Source organism: Neodiprion fabricii, chromosome 2, assembly GCF_021155785.1.
Source record: "Neodiprion fabricii isolate iyNeoFabr1 chromosome 2, iyNeoFabr1.1, whole genome shotgun sequence".
Classification (NCBI taxonomy): domain Eukaryota; kingdom Metazoa; phylum Arthropoda; class Insecta; order Hymenoptera; family Diprionidae; genus Neodiprion; species Neodiprion fabricii.
Genome location: NC_060240.1, coordinates 25,386,447 through 25,406,495, shown reverse-complemented (window position 1 = coordinate 25,406,495; position 20,049 = coordinate 25,386,447). Strand labels below are relative to the sequence as shown.

Below are 20,049 nucleotides of genomic sequence, written 5' to 3'. Positions count from 1 at the left end.
TATGAAACGCAAATTTCCGAATTGGGATGGCCACGAGGACTCGCGTGAACTACATTTGATTTTCTTATGCGCATGGTAGCGACATTTTAATGGCTGTGCGGTTTGGAAATTATGTTGAAAGTATGACGACAATACTTGAATGAAATACAGATATGAGAGGTTGAAAACAATTGAAGATGTTAACGATAAATAAAGAATTAAAGAAATGCCTATGACAAAATTGTTAAAATATTAGTTTTTGTTTGTTTTAGATGACAAAGATACGAAAGATTTCAAAGAGACAGCCTCGAGATTTTAAAGCTAATCGACGTAATGGAAACTTTTTTCGTCATTTCATTGTTTTAGGTCTATATTACCCTCACGAATTATTTCAGATTTTTATGAGTGGTGTACCACATCGAAAATGACGATTTTTGCACTTTCTTGCCACTCTTTTACTATTTGCGACCATGTCTTGAGAAAAAGTTGTTTGTATAACTATAGAATATCGATATTTGCCTTTTAAATATTGCTATTAAATAAGATTTCATTCTTGTACAAAAGTCGTTCGTGACTGTATGCCATTATGGAATATGTTGTTAACGGTAATTAGCCGTCACTATTTTGGATAAATACGTGAAAGAAATTTTAAGATAATCGCTCATTCCCTGCACTTTTAAATAAAATCAAATGTAGCTCACGTGACACTACATCATATTTATCTCACTTTAAAAATTTCCTATTGAAAAACTCTCAACTTTCAGATACATGAGAATAAAAAAAAAACAAAAAAAATTCACTACGCATTATGGAAGAGAAGGTACGGTTTATGAAAATCGTATTTTTGGAAATTTTCGAGTGTCTACGTTTAAACAAATAATATATTCGACGAGATGAGTGTTCTTCAATACCAGGAGTGTAACTTTTCATAATACGTTTCAGGCAGCAATGGAAATATCAAAAATTCGCGAAAGTATCCGATTTTGTATAAATAAAAAATTTCATTTCGAAAATTTAGCAAATAGTGAGTTCTGGAAGGCTAAAACTTCTTCAATTTTCCTAATTTAGTGCACGCTTTAAAAGATCTAAAAAACAACATTCTTATCGTTGACCGTGTATTATTGGTATATAATAGTTGGAAATGCCGATAAACAAAATCGATATACTATAGATTTTTAGCGTTAAGCCGTTATATGTGAGTCACGAATTTAAAGAAAGAAAAAAAACTGTACAACAAGTACTATAAGTAAATTTTTAATTTCTTGCACAAATTTTGAAATTTAAGATACGATGGCAAGAATGTTATGCGTAATGCGCGCAAATATAACGGAATGGTGTAAATTCACTGAAACATTCAGTGAGGCTGGATTGTATTATAAAAAATTTATTATCTCTTGTTTTCTAGCTGACGACCGATTTTTCTTGTTTTCGTTTAGAGAAATTCTGGTTCAACAACATAAAAACAAAAAACTTGTGTCGATGATATTTTATGGCTCAATGCTGTTATTTTGTTAACGAATTTCTGCATTTCTTCCAAGTTCTGTCAGACCTACTAAAAGTGTTTGAAACCACGTCACTTTCACAAAAATGCAAGCTCAAATTACACTGTATAAAAATATAGAATTTTCTTTGGTAAGAAAAAGTAAAGTGAAGTAAAATATTTTAAACGCATGATTATTGTCGAGGTCTATGTCATTTGTTTGAAATGTGTTATAGCGAAGATCAACTATGGATTATTATCTTACAATCAGTATTCAAGTATAAATTTCCTGGGCAGTGATTCGGAAATACTGCGTAATAAAAACGAGGTTTCTCATTCTAACGAAATCGAGATCGGATAAGAGTTCGGAAGAAAGCTATTATAAATTTGTGATAATTTATGAAAATTCTGCACTCGCCAGATATCATCCAAAGAATATTTCTTATGCATATACGCTTATTTGCCGTTGAATAAGAATCGATTGAATTAACGAAGCATGAGAAGTGCAAGACAACATGGGAAAAAACGCAGTGAAAAGTATTAGATATTTAGAATGAAGCCTGCAGCCAGAAAACATAATTTGTACGTTAGGCACAGAGTTTAGGGTTCAAAATTAATATTTATGATAACGACGATGTAACAGTTAATAAATTGAATAATATTAATGTCGCACGAAGCAGCTGTAGCACCATTGTGTATAGTTCATAGAGACGTCAGAAAAATCTGCGATAGCTTGATCGATGCCTTAGTGAATAGTATGCCACTATTTTTACGTGTAGAGCTAGACATAAATGTAAGTAAGACACTAACAACAAAAACGTTAAATAGGTTATAAATTTAAAGAAATTTTTTAAATCCTACTTTTCTAAGTAGGTGCGTAAACATATGTAATAATATATGTATACATATATGCTTGATCATATCGTGTTGTTAAGTTTGACGAGATTTTTTAAAAATTGTGAGAAAAAAAAATTAAATTACTATCCAAATTACAATTCTTCGACGAATACAACATATATATATATATATATATATATATAATAACGTTATGGTATGAAAAATAACAATATACATATTATACGTAATATATATATAGATGAATAACACTAATGTTAACGGGTGCTATTTTTCAACAAAATATTAAAATAAATAAAAATAAAATCGCAAATATTACCGACAGTATATGGATAATATACCACAGCAATGACGACGAGTTTAAGCTAAACATAATCAAACAGTGCAAGTGATCAAAGAACACGAGGCTAGTTGCAGTTTGATTTATAATATCTTAAGTTAAAGAAATAGAAACAAACTACAAGCCATGAAGTGAATTATTAATTTATCGGAGGTTATTAACTACGGCGATTTTAGAGTAGATCGCATTGAGTGGCAAGAAAACAAATGGTTGTGATAAATTATTGCACGTATCTATCGCACCCCATCAAATAGAGCTGGAAAGAAATTGTGCAGAGAATTATTCTTGCCTATTCTCGTTTTCGCGAGATTAAATAAGGTGATGTGAAAAACTGTTTATTGGCTCACATATTCGTACGTTTTCATGCAAAATTTGACCGCATGGTGTGCACTCGAAAGCGAGGAAACAAGGAAGTTCTTTTTCTTATTTCCAGTGAAAAGGAAAAATAATTTTTTCACAAAGAAAAAGTAAATATCATTTGTTTCAACCTCACAATAATGTATTTTAAGAAAAGGTATGATTAAATATCCAGTCTGTGCTTACAAGCAGATAAAGTCTAAAGAATTGAAATCTACGAAACAGCATACAGATAATAAGTATAATTTTTTTTTTTTTTTTTTTAATGAGAGATGTAGAGGCGCGATCCGCAGTTTTAAACAACCGGTGAGTGTTGTTGTACGGTGAATGAGTACATAGATACCGATGTAAAATAAAATTTCAAGAACTTTGTACCTGAATAAATGAAAAGTTGAAATTTCTATTACTGTTTGTGTCACTCGTGTGCGATTCAAATGAATCTCAAGGGCACGTAGTAATCAGAAATATGTCACCAAACAAAAAAAGGTAGGAGAACCGAGGAATGAGTGTGAGAAAGGCGAGACGAGGGATATAGGTGTAGGTAATTTGTGTACAGCTGAATAGCTATAAAGTTAAAAGAGTAGACTAAATAACCGATGGCTTAATTATGTATCGTATACTGCTAAAAAAAGAAAAGTGATAAAAATCTGACAAACAAAACAAAAAATAATAATAATAATAATAATAATAATAACAACAACAACAATAAAAAAAAACAAATAAAATAATACAAGCGAACTCCTTTGTAAAATTTCTTACAAATAACTTGAAATTTTGTAGAATGAACAAAAAAATCATTTGTGAGAAGCTTAAACCGAATAAACATTTCTTTCACAATCATATCAAAATTCGTCTTTTCTCCTACTCACATAATATGCACGTATGTGTAAGAATAGACGTGCAACATTGAAACAGTCTTTCGAACGTCGGTTTTTAGAGGTCTGCATGTTTTATTATAGACTTTGTGAATAGGACACAAAAGATTTAAAGGTGCAGATAAATATAGAATATTTTTTTGTTAAATTAGGTTTTTTCACTGAACATAACATTGGTAAAATTATGGTACTCAAAGATTCTGTGCAAAGTTCAGGGTTGTTACAAATTTTTCATTGAAAAATTTATCATTTTTATATGTTTTCCAAGTAAGAATATTTCTTGAATACGATTTTAGTACCATTTATACGGAATGTGTGGCGAACTGCGTATTCATTTTACAGAACCTATGTGAGATAACGTTATGTTCTAGAATACAAAGCTGGAACGAGTAATATTCAAATTGTTGCATGTTTTGTTTATATTTAGATAAAATATGACTGTCGTACAAATCAGAACGCGAATGAATTTACCAATTGACATGCAAATTGAATCATTCACTTGCATTATTCATGATTATGTCAATGATCGACGTGAATTCCGAATCCAGATAAAAATTTTCAGCCGTATTCACCAAACTTTTTTTTGTATATTGAAAAATTCCCTCACTTTGCTCAGTTTTCCAGGCTTGCAACAACTCTCCAAGTTATTCCCCTTTTTCCTCTTGGGAATTAACAGTACCGTGGAATTTTCGTGAGGCACTATTTCGCACAAATGAATTAAGAACCTAAACCAACAGCCTCTATTGCTTCGTCAATGATTTTGTTCAATTCGTTGTTCTGCCAATCAAGGGATATGTTGTCGAGATGATTGTCGAAGTCGACAAGATCACGGTAATCTTGCCCTTGCAACATCGTCGAAACTCCTTCTAGAACATCTTTATCTAAGTTTATCCTATAAGTAAAATAACGAGTTTTGTTATTACTTGCTGATCATTACCAAGATGCTTAGTTATCAGACACAATAAATATTCCATACTTATTTTTCTCTATAGGTTTCCATTTTCCATCTACATTTTGTGAAACTCTCAAAGGATTTTCTTCCATGCGAAGCGTAACTTTCCTGTTGTCGACCTATAATTTTTAAAGTCTTTTCAAAATGTCTTTCCCTTCTGCTGTACAACTTATTGGGCATGTAATATCGCATTTAAAATTTTCATGATACGTACCAAAACTGGTTTTCTTTTATAATAAGAAATATCTTATCTTCTGATGATTGTCAAAATTTATAATAGAATTCACAAAAATATCTTATATTCTACAAGGAAATAGAAATGACAACTGAACCAAAGGATATCTAAATTGGGTCAGATTGTCACAATTGCCAATTTCCTGCATACTCACCACAACTAATAAGGCAGAAGCATAGCTCTCCGCTATTTTGTCAGCTATTCTGTGAGCTGGCTTGTCCACGCTAAAAAAATCACACCAACATTTGATATATAGAAAGGATCATTTATTGTTGCGATGAACACAAATATAAGACTTGTTCTTTTCAGTTCGATTAGGACAATCGAAACACACGACGAGGCTTCAGAAATAGGGGTCGACATTATTTTTTGACTGGTTTTTCGATTTATAATTTGTCTTAGGTCGAATTACCTGAAGTTATCACTAATACTAAGCTCTGATAATTTTTTTCAGTATAATTGGAACTTGGCAAGCTATCTATGAATAAGAAACATACTTCAGGTTGAATATCACATTGACCCATATCAGTTTGGTATTGGAACTTATTGTTAGTGATCGGTCAAGTTTTACAGATAAGATTGATGGGTTGGAACTTCAGGTGCGACATATCAAATATCCAGTTTCAATGGACTTTTCAAAGCTGGCAATACGTACCTCAAATCGAATAAATTCTCGTTAGCCAAATAGTAACCAGCAATTAACAGACCTTGGTGAGCAGCGACTTGATCGACCTGCAGTAACCAAGAAACAATGTTACAAGTTAGAAATTATAAAAGATCATCATTGTTATGTGAAAAATACTGAATTCAAATATGAACTTTGCAGTTCTAATTGCGAGTCAAGTAACCGCGGACCTGTGCCACGTATACGAATAGCTGATACGTGAATGATAAATAACAATGAAGGTAGGTAAAATAACCATAGTCAAGGCGACTTCGGCCATCGGCGATACATGGAGACAGAGGTGAAAAAGGGGCACGACATCGACGATGTAGAGTTCTTTCGATCTGGAGGCATCCCTCGGCTTCTGCTCCGCTAGTAGCAAACCGTTTACTGCACAGTGGGGATATTTCGCTGCGTGTAAAACTATCTTGCTATAAGCACGCACCGAAAATCTAACCTCTGCCATGCTCGCGTTCTTCGGTTGTTTTACTCACGAAGAGCTCTAAAACACAGACTATGCTCGACCACTGACACTTGACAACTAGCTACGTATGACTGAAAATATGCACCTGAAGTTAGCCCTGGGTTATTTTTCCTGAGGGGAGTAATAGCAGTTTCATGAATTACCGACCAAGTTACCGACTCCGCTGGTAAGTGAATGTTCTTCATAACCAATAACTGTCAGTGACGAATTAGGCTGAATTTACACGGGCGTCAAGTCGACGCGACTGCGGCGGCAAAAAGACGTTCATGAAAATGAATACCGACGCAACGGCGAATTGTGTGAGTCTGAATTACGTAATTGAATCAGTGGTTCTCAGTTGCGTTTTTGCCTTAAGAATTGAAAAATCTAGGATTGTTAATTGGAAGTGTGAACAAAAGGAGAAAATGAATGAGCGTGAAGAAGATCGAATAAACGGGAGTAGTTTTTCGAGGTAGGAAAATAATTTAATTCATTCTCATTATTCTAGAATCGTGCAGTCGTGCATAATTAAGATGTCTTTTCGTACGTTTATTACCGCGTATAGTTTATACTAAAAATATTGCGGGGTGTTCAGGGGCTTCCTTATGAACAATAAACAATAATAAAAAATATATCAGCACTTGATTCATTTCCATGCATTACATGTGTTATGATTCTAGAATAACGAGAATGAATTGGATTATTTTCTTATATGTCGAACAGCTACTTATAGAGCTTATAGACCAGTTCTACGAAGTACGCTGCAAGCAACGTTTCAAAAGTTACAGCCGAAAAACGTAAAATATCGTTCATAATTCCTCTGCTGTTGGTTCTACGCTCGTTTTGATGTCTTTTCTGCATTCCTGAGGGTTCAATTAGTCGAAAAATATTTCTGCAAAACGATTCTAAGACGAAAAGTTTCGAGCTTTGAAAATCGTATAAAAAAAAAGCAAAGGCTTGTTTCAGTCAAAATTTGGCCGATTTTGAAAAATACTTGAATCAATTCTTTGATACACTCTATCGACGCATTTTTTCGAGAGAAATCGATTGCGCGCTGTCCCAATACTTCATCTCACTATTTCACTTTCTGCAATTTTCCACATTTCCAATTAACAGTCCTAGATTTTCAGATTCTTCGAATGAATTTCAGAAAACAGTAAAATTGTTGAACGTCGTTAAACGTAAAATATTTTTTTCAAGGAAGATAATAATTGTCCGATATGATGTTTGCCATTTCAAATCAGTATCCTAACAGCCCCCAATGCTGTATAAATGTCGCAAAATGTTAATGCCATCACAATGCATAATCAGGTATTTATATTAGTATGTCTTCACTAAAAAGGCCAAAAATTATAATCAAACATACTTTCTACTGCTCCCGATACCAGCAATTTCAAAATTGTCACACATACGAAGATCATGAAAATTTTTTAACCTAAACCAAATTATTTCGCTCAAACATTATCTGTGTGACTATATTATACGTTAATATTAACTATACGTAGAATAACTTTGTACATAGTATTGGAAATAACGGTTGCAATCGGGGCATCTCATATGCGTTAAAATTCTTGTGTTAAATCGAAATGAAGTTTAAAAGTTAATTATGCACATTTCAACACATAATGTTTATAACGATGTTAATATTGAATAGCGAATTTGAAAGAAATTTACAAATCTTAACAAGTAAATTAGGCTGTTATTCACTGATCTTTACAGAACGAAAACTTGTAGCTTCTGTAGTTATACGTATCCATCTAGTATGTTGATATTCAATTCAAATACCTCAGGTCAATCCATAATAAAATATTTCGAGCATACCCGCGAATCGCAGGTATAGATAAATAAGAGTTGAGTGTAACTCTTTTATCAGTGGAACAAAACGTCGATTCGATTGCACCACTCTGGATCCATCACAAGTAGCGATGCTTATCGTAGAAACTGATAAACATTGAATTTGTATATGAGGCATTTCATTACATCACGATCAAAATTCTACGCCGATGTCTGAAATTGGGTTTATAATTTTTTGTATGAAAGTACATGACGAAAAATTCAATCAATTTTTTTCACAATTTTTCACGCCAGCGTATCTCAAGTATGGTTTGAAAACTTGAAAAAAATCACTCTCTATTATCTGAAAATATTCAGAAAGATCTTATAAAATATAATGAAAGTTTTGATACCTACTAGAAAGAAGATGGCGGTTTCATAACTTCAAAAGATGAATAAGAAAAATGATTAAGGATAAAAAAATTATTATTATTGGATTGCATTTTTGACATAAGAATGAACATAAAAGTTCATTGTGATGTGGGCCGAAAAATATCTATGGAGAGAGATAATATAATTAGGTTTTATGTTCATTCTTATGTCAAAAATGCAATCCAATAATAATTTTTTGTACTTAATTTTTCTGATTTATTATTTGAATTTATGAAATCTCCATTTTCAAATAGATGTCAAAAGTTTGGTTACATTTTAGAAGACTTTTCTGATCATATCATACTTCAAATGTTGAGAGACGAAAAATTCTGAAAAAAATTGTGATTACGTTTTTCGTCGTGTACTTTCATACAAAAAATTATAAAGCCAATCTGAGACATCGGCGTAGATTCTTTATCGCGATGTCATGAAATAAAATGATCAAACAGGTACAGATTTTGAATTGAACTTCAAACCGTATACTTTACGTAGGTGATTTATCTAGCCGGAAATCATTCAAAGTATACGACACAATGATCTATCTATAAAATAAACACGAAGGATTGATTTCTGTAAACACAGAATCTGTAAAGTATATTGTATATTTATGAAAATGAACATAAAGGGCTGTATTCTGAAAACACAGAACCTTCATACATACATCACAGTATTGGATTAATCTCGTACATGTCAAAAAATGAAATTGAATTAATGCAAATTTCCCTGCTTGCAGTGCCAATACATTAACGAATCATGTAGATCGATTGTTGGTCCAGCAATTTCCTCATTTTTGACTTACGGATATGATTTACTAGCATACAAAATATTTGTAGACGCCATTTGACGGCAGAAAATCACCTAACGGCGAACCTGGGTGGGTTTGATAGTAAAAGTCACTTTATAACGCATTTATTTATGTATTTACCAACCCAATGTGTCGAAAGAAAAGTGCAAGTGCTAGCACGGAGTTTTCTGTTAACCAATATTCGTGCAATTCAGCTTAAACTGGGGCTGAAACAATCAGCTGATTGTTCAGTGTGACGCCATGTTGCTCTCTTCACGCCCACACTTTGGCTCGCAATATTCATTGTCGACTTTATTTCCGGCATCTTAATGTTTCATTGGCACTCTGCATCATGCTGCGCGCACCATTCGGGTGCCATAGCATCCGAATTAATACCTCGGATCGTCAGACGGTCCCTATGTCCGTGAAGTCGGGGTTCCACTTTGGCGGTCGACATGCGGATTGGATTACTCCAAAGTCGTTCCGCGACTGCAGCTGTGCGTGGCCAAAGTCTTGGGTCCAGAGATCCGCTATCGACGTATTCTCCCCACGATGCTACTTCGCCACCCAACACTTTGTCCTTTCGTTAGAAAAGAAAAAACATTGCAGTGGTAACGCCTTCATTAAATATATTTAAAAATTAACCAGTGATGTGTCGAAGTGAAAATGTTGTCACTTGTCAGAAACAATATTCAATATCGTAAGTTGTTGAGTTTTTTCTAAAATAGGTACACCGTGATTAAAAACTAAAGACAGTTGGTGAAGTCGTACGTCAAGTGCAGTTAAAGTGACCCGAAGGCTGCTCAAATCTGTTCACCAACAGTCTCGATCTGCATTTGGTCCATTCCGCAAAATTAATCACACCCTGGATTAAAATCCCTGAGCAAATTTGAGATTTTTTTTATCATATTCTATTTTGTTCTATCGTGTTTTCGACTCCTATTCTACAATAGTTTGTAGAATAGTAGGAAATTAGTAGTACCTTTGATCGGGGTTTCAACAAGGGGACCCCCTTATAAATATAAATTCTATTTCTTTTCCTTCACTTCTTCTAAAAATTCAAACCGTAACTTAAAATTTCTCACGGCATCATAGCATTATCTTAGTATATAATGAACGCACGCTAATTAGTGAAATATATTGAAAAAAATTATTACGCCACTGTAGTTGTCAGTTTTTCTAGTGTCAGCCTGTATTGATACTATGTCACATCTAATAAGTATAGGTGCTTCAAATAGGTATACCTTATCTGAACATTGAACCGAGATAAGGTTGTAATCAAGTTGTCTACATATTCACAGTATCTGCACTTACACTACTTACATAAATTTGAGACTGGTACTATGGTCAACTTGATACTTTACACGTACACAAAACTGTATACTGAGAACGCCTTGAAGAATGCCTAACTGTCTTCTCAAAAATCACAAACCAGTAATCACCTCGACAAAAAATACAAAAACACCTACCGTTTTGGGTATACGATTCTTGTATACGTCCCTCCATGTGTGGTATTTGGTATTACCCCAAAAGCCGTGGTCAAGGTACCAAGTGTTCTTTGTGCTGACGATGATCTGGTATCCAAGATTAAGGAGCTGGCGGGGTATCGGAGACGAAGATTCGACCCAGGTTTGAATAACATATCGGTTCTTGTCCAAATACTTTTCGATCACTTCTGGACTGGTGAGGTACGAGGACCAAAGAATCGTGCTTACGTTTCTACCACCTGCCTTGCCTCTCTCCTCATTGACGACGTTAAGTAAGGACGCTTGGAATTCGGACCAAAGCTGCAGAAAGTCGTCGACTTCTTGGCCTAAGCCTCGGCTCAACATCGCGTCTGTGATTTCTTTCGTCGAGTTCCAGCAGGGTATGAAAACCTGTGTACAATCAGAAAGAAGGTGTCAATTCTGAGGCAACCTACTGCCATAGTCTCGATATGCAATGACGATGAGGCAGAGAGTGCACCTCGTCTCCTCCCATGTGGAAGATCTCACTGGGGCCCCAAAGGTCTATAATGTCCTTATAAATTTCTCGAAGGACATTGTAGAGGTTAGCGTTTGTAGGGTTGAGTTGGCCACAGGGTGGCTGAATGCAGAACTCTTGCCAAGGCTGTGAGCCTATGCAAACTCCCAGTCGACCGAGGCCAGCTTCTTCACCCCATTCCCATCCCGCTCCACTGTGTGCTGGCATGTCAAGCTCCGGGATCACCCTGACGCCTCTTGCCTTCCCGTACTTCAATATCAACTTCACGTCCTCGGTTGAGTAGATTTTTGCCTGACTGTAGGCACCGTATCTGGAAGTCAGTGTGGAAAAAACTGTACTCATGAAGTCAAGTTCAACAACACTATTATCTATCGGTAATTTTGAATTTTGGATTTGAATGACACTTTCATTTGATTTTAAGCCTTTGTGAAAACTGGGATTGATCAGTTAGTCTCAGTTTACTTGGCTCCTATTATTTTATCATGATAACACCACCAAGCTTCAGTTGAGGATCGTTGGGTGACTATTCAATAAGTAGCCGTTCACAGGAATTTCAAATAACTTCTAGTATAATTATGACGGATGACTCGTTTTTGTTTCATGATGGAGGTAACTAGCATTTAATACAATCACTCTCACCTGATATTGTCAACTAAAAAGAAACCAGAAAAACGAGTCTGTTTCATTTATGATGTGATTTTTTTTTTCTGCAATCGTTTGAAAAAATATTTCCGAGAGATTTCGAGTATTCTGAATTGTGATTCCAACTCTGTCGGATCAAAATCTAGACGATTGCTTGTGATGAATTTAGTGGAAATCGTTTTCAAAGTTTCACAAAGTGATAGCAAATTTTTCATCCTTTTGATTCAAACGTCCTGTCCTGGAATCATGCTCCCAAAAATTTTTAACAGGACAACAATCAAGTTCCCTCTCGATCTTATCACTTTACAACCAAACTGATCGAATGGCGCATCTCAAAGAATCTTAGTAGCTGAAAATTCAAATGGGCTCACTGCGTCATGGCAGGAACGCGTTTTATCTCGATAGGAAAGCTCTGGGAGTCGGTCACGTGCCAGTGTAAAACGTTCATTTTACAGGATGAAAGACCGTCGATAGTTCTGAGGATGTCCGGAACCGTCACAAAGTTCCGGGAAGTATCCAGCGTTAGTCCTCTGTGCACGAACTCTGGGGCATCTTTTATGTTCGCCGAGGTGATGATAACCAGGCCTCGGATGCCTCCCTGCATTATAACTGGCGCTGTTAGCTGTAGCAATGTTTCTAACCCGTGTCTAAGACCATATACAGTTTGAGCCGTCAGTCTGGCCTCGCCTTTGCTGCCTAATTAAAATTAATTGATATCATTCGTAAGTCGGTGAGTCGACCTTGAGAAGTTTTATACCATTTTATTCAAGATTTTCGAACGGATTGAATCAAAAAAAAAAAAAACACTCCATTTTTACCAGTAATTCTTTTATCAATAAAAAACAGAAAAAAAAATATTCAATCATTTGACTATCAAGAGGTGGATTTTAGTATAATGGAATTGATGTACGCCTTTTCGGTTGTGCCTTCCCCATCTTTTTCTGATTTCCTTCTTCGTATTATAACGTATCTCGATCCTCGACTTTTGAGTGAACAAAACATTTCGAGATTTATTCGAGCATTGAAATTTTTCACATACCTGAATCGTCGAAGCGCAAATCCAAGGAGTACGATTCAAGGGTGAGCCAATCAAGAGTGAGGTCCGAAGAATTGACACTGAGAGTGACTGCGATCGAGGTGCCATTCTTAGCCAAGTATTCACTGTCGCAAAAGCTCTGAAGGTTGTGCGTAAAAATTCCGGTCACCTCGTCGACAAAGCTTTTCACTCCTTCTGGGATGGCTGACGTCACGAATTTGAATTGGGACGGATGGATTTCCGTGTACTGCACAAACATTGTACCAAATAAAGCAGATACCGTGAATCTGGAACTCTTCTTATCTTTGAACTTTGACAAACTTGATAGCAGATAAATTCATATTTTTGCTAACTTTTATTAAACATGTTTGTAGCAAAAAGATTAATTGAATGTTACTGGGTTTAATTACTCTTTTATTCGAACGAAAACTAATAGTAGAAAAGCTCGTTTTGATGTTCAACTAGTCTAACTGGAGAAAAAAAAAGAAATTTCCTATCCAATTGGATTGTCCTTCAACTTCGTTAGTATCGCATAACTTTTTTGTTTTTATTTCTGATAAAAGCTTCGCAATTATTGCACAAATAGATAAGTAAAATACCCGTTCCATGTGTATCAAAGGGATGAAATCGTTTGATTTATTTATAGTTTTTCACATAGGCTCTGAATTTTATTGAAATTTATTGTAAATTCGCTAGTTTCCTCGATACTCAAGTCATAATCTATATCAATCGCAGATAATTGAAGACACTTGACGAAAGTTCCCTACCAAATGACACAACTATGACAGAATATCACAAATAAGTAATGGAAAAATATATAGATTTCCAGCGTCAATAAATTTCAGAAGAATCACAGAAACTCCTCTGAATAAGGATTAATACCGCAATTAGGAATCCTGAAAATTCGATTATTACTCGCCATCGGAGGTCGAGGAATCTTCAATTCGGATTAATGACAGCCGATTTGGATTATCACAATGTTCTTCGGTTTCTAGCTTTACTTTTTTATTTAATATCTCACTTTATTCCCCAGGGTGGTAAGGCCTGTTGGAATTGGCCATAGGGCAGCAAAAGGATCGCAGACTAGTCGGCAGGCGGCCAAAGTTGAATGTTCCTCTAGGACTTCCAAGGATATTCCAATACGCGGAGGTTCCGCAAGCGGACGCAGAGTCCTGGAGCATTTACGATCCTGGCATTTGAACGACCGATAGAAGCTGAAAGTTTGCATTGCGTTAATCTTTATTGTGTAATTTATCTACCTACTAATTCGATTGATTCGGTCGTGTTGTACAGTAAAATTACAAGTACATAACATGATCTGGAGTAGTTGGTCAGTACGAGAAATTTCTTGCTACTTGTTTTGCCCATTTTTGTGTCCGTTAACGTTGGAATAATTGAAAAAATTATAGGTTTGACGGACCTAATGAAATTTTTCATTCCACGACCTAATTATCACTATTTGTTTGCCATAAAAAAAAAAAAAATTCACATCAAGGGTATATAATCGAAAAAAACGAACTGATTCAAATGCATATCATCGGTACTTACGTTTTCTGCAACCGTGCGTTCACCTCAATCAGTGAAACTGTCACCAACATCCAATAGAATAAGCACCTCATTTTGTCCTCACGTCCTCACAACACAGTAATTAAGAACGCTGCGTTATAAAGAAACCGAACAATAAAACAGCTGGAAGAAAATTTTGTGATGTTTAATATCGCCTCCTTTTTCGTCGTTTAATAATCTTGCTTTCTGTTCACAGAAAAACATCTCGTTTTCACTTAAATAATAAATAATTCTTGTGTAAGAAATCTAAACGAAGCTAAATCTAAATTAAAATTCTTAATTTTGTCAATGCGAAAACCTATCAAAACTTGGCATCGCTTTAATATTATCTAAAAATGTTCAAAGATCTATAAAATTTACCGTTTTAGCGTATAATGGCCGAGAACTGAAGATATGTAAGTGAAGTGAAATTGACTTGTACACCGTGTCGTTAACATTTCGTAAAGAAAAAATGTTCCACATTAACAGACATTGTTTCCGACACACTAAACCGATCCACTTGTATCAATAAATTCAACCCACTGCTGTTGACGTTTCACTCGATTACACAACTAAACACAGCAGGTGAAGGTTGACAGTACAATTCACTTCTCGACTTGTACGCGTAATTTTCTTTTCGTTGTAGCAGACCGAAAACGCGATTTTACGCCCGCGACCGGATCATAAGATCCTGTTTTACGCCTACGTGGGACGAATAATATTGTTCGTAACACTTTACACCCTTGTTAGAAAAATAGGCAATTTCCACCAGCCTCTGCGACAGTACGAGTGTGTAAATCGTCACTGGAGGTGAAATATATTCCGAGAGTGAACACTGAACAGACAAAGCAGTTCGGCCGTTGGTATATGTTTATCGCCAAATGAGTCCGGGGATGCGTACAAATGATGTACGTACGTTCACATTTGACATCATTAAATCGATAAGACGCACACTTATCGCTAGAGCAGCACGCACGCGAGGAACACGTAAAGCTGTTTCTACTTTAAATTCAAACGGACAGATCTCGTATTTCAGTCCGGCATATTATCACGGAATTCGGATCGCGATCATCGACCGGCGATGTTCGCTCGCCGAGCACGACTGCACGCGAAGACCGTTTCACGTAGGGTAATCAACTTTTAAATACCGACTAAGTGTGCGTGTATGTCACACAGATAGATAGAATAACGTTGTTTCCTCGCCGGTGAGAGGCTTTGACTTCGAATGCAAGATAGTTAATGCGAAGTGATTTCACTCGCAACTTTGTGCGATACGAACTGACAATTATGCGGAAATATGATAACCGCAGACTCGGATTGTCTGACTTTGCATTTCTCTTGTTTGTTACACTCAGGGCTTGATTTTGCCCGGTAAATGGAAAAAGATCGACGGCAAGAGGAGTGACATTATTTATAAAAATTTCTGAAACTATGTTTGAAACGTGTATGTCGACTTTAAAATCGTTCACAAGTATTTGCAACAAAGTGCATTCGGATGGCCCCTAATGTCGGTAAGAAAGTGTTTTTTTATCTCTCGCCCCTTAAATTGACTCGGAAAACTAAAAAATTATTTCAAAAGTGAAATCCGCTCTTAATTTCAATATTAACCCGCGCCTCGCAGGCCATTAACAGGTATTGTTACAATTAGAGGTTTCGAATCATGTAATTCTCAATCTAATTATAACAATAGAGTTCAGAGTGTTTACTGAATTATATTCCAAACCGCAAAAGGATTTGCAATATTTCGTCAGAAGTTTGTCCAGATTCGAAGAAACTTGAATCAATTTTTGATCAATTGAGATGGATAAAAAAGCTAATGCTATTCACGGAATTACATGGATTCTAATCATGGCAGTATTTCGACGGAGATGAATAGATAAAAATACAACGATTTGAGATATATTAAACTCGATTCCAGGTGAATTAAAATGTTCACAAAAAAATCGTCTATAAATGATTAAGGACGAAATTTACTATCGCAAATTGGATCGAATTTAAATTACATTAAAAATCGAACATAAAGAAATGAAAAAAAGTCAAATTTGTTGACGCACGTTCAAAACATTGAAATAATCCACCAGGACTAGTTTTCGCATCGTATCATGAGTTTTCTTGTGAAATTCATTTTGGTACACACTAAAACGAACTTTGAGTAACGTTGGGATCCATTAACTGCGAGCTGATTCACTCGCTAGCCTCGTATTTGTCCTGCACTCGAGTTAGTAGATCTCTACATTACCTAAGCTATCACCAACCTAAATTGAACGTGTCACTTTGGTTGCCTCTTCCGTGCGTAAAATTGAATTGATTGAAAGTGCGCATGCGCCAAAGTCGTTTTACCGCACTGTTCGGAAATGCAACACCTTACGCACACTCCGCAGGCTTCGAAAATCGAACTTTCCAAGCAGTGCAGGGTTAGAAAATACACTGTTCATACATTAAAAACGGCGCTTACATTGCATCGTACAATTCATTGTAAGAGCAAAAAACGCGGCTCTGATATTCACTGTTAACCGCTTATTGCATAAATTATGAAGAAGATGGAATAAAAGTTTTACATTTACTCAAATAGTTTGATAGTTTACACTCACCATAGATGGAAAAAAATACATTCCGTTAAACGAAGAAATGTAAAATTAGTATTCAAAGTTGGTTTTGAAAAAAAAACAAAATCCTTCAACATACTGAAAAAAAAAAGTTAAAACTTCAACGGCCAAATATGGCTTTGTATGCGGTAACGAGTTAAATTTATGGCGAAGTGTAATTGGGGTAAACGTGATCGCCAAACGTGGTTGTATGAATAAACGCCTGGAGATAATAGGGGACCAATCGTTTACAGGTGAGTAATTTCACCTCATCCGTATCATCAAAAATCTTCGACATGGCGTTGTTCCGCGTATAATTACACATTGCGATTCGTTTACGATCATGGCGTGTGTCGGCCGTGCGAAGTCGAACCGTTAAAACGTTTTTGATGCGTGCATTACACTCTGAATAGTTACTAGTCACGATACAAGTTCCGTTATTTCAGCGTTAAAATATAAATATTTGCACGTTAATCAATGAGCATATTGATATAATAACAACCACGTATATCGCAGTGTTGTAAATTGTTTGATCAGACAAATCATTAGCATTTACGACAAAGGCGATTCTGTAGGTTCGGTAGGGTTTCACCGAAATTCTGCACTCTTACCTACACTGAGAGAAATTTTTAGTTTCGTTTACCGCTCAGTCCTTAACTATTTTCATTTTTTACCACAATCGAGAAATATAATTCTAGGTACAAAATGAAAATTAGTTTTGTGGTTGTTACCAGAAAGTCTAGTATCCGTTACTGTTCTTTCTCATCACGATCACTGTTACTGTATTTTCTTGTAACTGTTGCGAAAATTTAATGCTTGTCCAACGATAAATTGACGTTAGAGCCTTGTTTAACTAAAAAAGTAGAGTAAACCGAAGAAACTGATTTTGCGTTGCAATTACGAAAAAAGGATCGACGACAGCGCAAAATGGTTACGCGTATCTCGTTTTTCGTAATTCCAACAATATTAAAACAGGTTTTTCACGGTACCTGTTTTACTGAATTTTTCTAATTACTGTAACAAATGAAATTTTTCTCAGTGTACGTTTGTTCATCAATTTATCCCGGCTAGACGTAGCTACGAATAAGTGACGAATGGAAAGTTGTTGGAGAGGTCAAGTTGCACGATGATTTGCATAATATATATATAAGAACCGGTTTATTGTTCGCAGGAACAAAATTTTTCAATACTTCTTTGGTTACAACGGCGAAATGCAAATTTTTGCTGTCTAAACAATGAATTCTCGCAGAACATCGACAATTTTTATTTTTTTATTTTTTTTTGGTCCCAGAAAATATACGTGTGTGTGGATAAGAAATGAGAAAACGTATGAATCGTTTTATTATCGATAGGGTTAAGATTACTCAAAAAAATTTCACTCTTATCACTCGAATATTCCGAATGTCTGTCTCGACAGAAGTGCGTCGATTCAATACACCAGCAATATTTTTTTAAAGCTTATTACAGAGCTGAGAAATTAAATTCGTCTCGAGAATGTCGGAATGAATACGAAGGTAAACTGACCTTAAGTTGACTTAAGTCAAGACTTACTTAAGAGGCTACAAATGAATGTAATAACGTTTACAGGTATATCCTATCAATGATGCAATGGTGCAAAGCAGAGTTGTACTGAAACTGGTTTCACCGGCTGCAGAAGCACCTGCATGCCTTTGCTCATAAGTAGAATTACAAAAGTTACGCATAGCCGGTTTATCAGCGTCTCGATGGCGTGGCGAAGGCATCGTGCAATTTGAAAGGTAACGAGTTAAGGCCACGGATAGGTTTAGGTGCGTGGTAAAATTGATACCCATTGGATAAGTATGACCCTGACCACCGATGCATGAATCGTCCTCGTTTCTCAGTGATTCGTAATAAATTCTGCACAAGGTGCTATTCGTTTCTAAAACAGTAGGTTCAACCGCCTTTTCGTATGACCTGAAATGAGTAAAAGGAGTTTGTAATCTAACTTGAATTAATATGAAAGTACTTTTGCAATCGCATGATATCGCGTGAAACAGTTGTGGGATTATTTGAGATTACCTGAAATCATTAAATCGTCTTTGCTTGTAACTATATGGGCTAACGGAATATTTCTCACGATCCATGGATCGCCTAATGGTCACATCCGATCGTCGAGCAAATGAAATTGTCAACGTAGGTCTACCATTGGCAATAATAACTTGAGGACCATGCTGGCCCGTTTGTTACACCAACGTCGATTCAACATTGGACCGATGTTCCCACATCGCTGAGAACCAAATATCGATCTTGTAATCAAAAATGAATTCGTAAATGAATTTGAAATTGAAGTTGGCTATTAAAGATGTAACACGATTCTTCGTCCTCGTCAAGTCAAGCTTGAAAACCCTTCGCAGTTTTTGAAATTATTGAGACAAAAATCGGGTTATCGTGTACTTAGAACTTTATTATTATTCTCCGTTTCTCTATGAATCCAACTCCATGTTCGTTATCATCGATTTTACTACCAATTGAAGAATAAAAGTTTAACCAAGGTCGACTGGATGTTTAATCGAACGTTTGGCCAACGATGGCCTCATAATCGGGTATCTAACATTCGTCAACATTTGCAGAAGAAGGGATTAATTTTTTTTTATAAATGGAGTTTGAGTTTAACAATAACCTGTTGATCAACTTGAAAACAAACTAACAACCGAACCTGGAACCTTAAGAGTCAAAATAACCAACTAATTTTCATCGAGAAGGTTTATTTATACACCTTTATAGGTAATCGTTTCGTAACGGACAAGCTGAAGTAGAAGGCTTGAGTTTTTGAGTTTCTCAAAAAAAAACAAAATCACAAGATGACTAAATCTGTATATTTGCAATTCTTTTTCATATACACATAGGATCGTTATACTGGTTCCTTTCAACTTACCGTTCACCGTATTGAAGAATGCGTTGAGATTTTTTAAAGCCGTCACGACCGTGAAAACGTCGCTGATATCAATACCAAGGACTCGTTTATATTATAGGATCGGGTCATCTCGTGGTTCATCGTGACAACACATAGCATGTTAAACCGAATATAAAACTGAAGTCATTTTGCCG

The 20,049-nt window shown here is 35.6% G+C and overlaps 2 protein-coding genes across 3 annotated transcripts; both read right to left on the bottom strand.

The window, feature by feature from the left end:
- Positions 1-640: 640 nt before the first annotated feature.
- LOC124174921 (ER membrane protein complex subunit 8/9 homolog) lies at positions 641-6,373 on the bottom strand. Its single transcript, XM_046554574.1, has 5 exons — positions 5,994-6,373; positions 5,729-5,805; positions 5,228-5,297; positions 4,863-4,957; positions 641-4,778 (listed from the first exon to the last, which is right to left on the bottom strand). The coding sequence occupies exons 1-5, from the start codon at positions 6,201-6,203 to the stop codon at positions 4,604-4,606; spliced, it is 627 nt and encodes a 208-aa protein (XP_046410530.1). The 5' UTR covers positions 6,204-6,373; the 3' UTR covers positions 641-4,603.
- Positions 6,374-8,991: 2,618 nt separating this feature from the next.
- LOC124175459 (chitooligosaccharidolytic beta-N-acetylglucosaminidase) lies at positions 8,992-15,505 on the bottom strand. 2 transcript variants are annotated; one of them, XM_046555736.1, is made up of 8 exons: positions 14,777-15,505; positions 14,399-14,539; positions 13,872-14,064; positions 12,854-13,097; positions 12,186-12,510; positions 11,155-11,482; positions 10,659-11,066; positions 8,992-9,769 (listed from the first exon to the last, which is right to left on the bottom strand). In XM_046555736.1, exons 2-8 carry the CDS (start codon positions 14,467-14,469, stop codon positions 9,524-9,526), a joined length of 1,815 nt encoding a protein of 604 aa, XP_046411692.1. In that variant the 5' UTR covers positions 14,470-14,539; positions 14,777-15,505; the 3' UTR covers positions 8,992-9,523. The 2 variants fall into 2 exon arrangements, with proteins under 2 accessions (XP_046411692.1, XP_046411693.1); XM_046555737.1 differs by having other exon boundaries at positions 14,399-14,507.
- Positions 15,506-20,049: the final 4,544 nt, after the last annotated feature.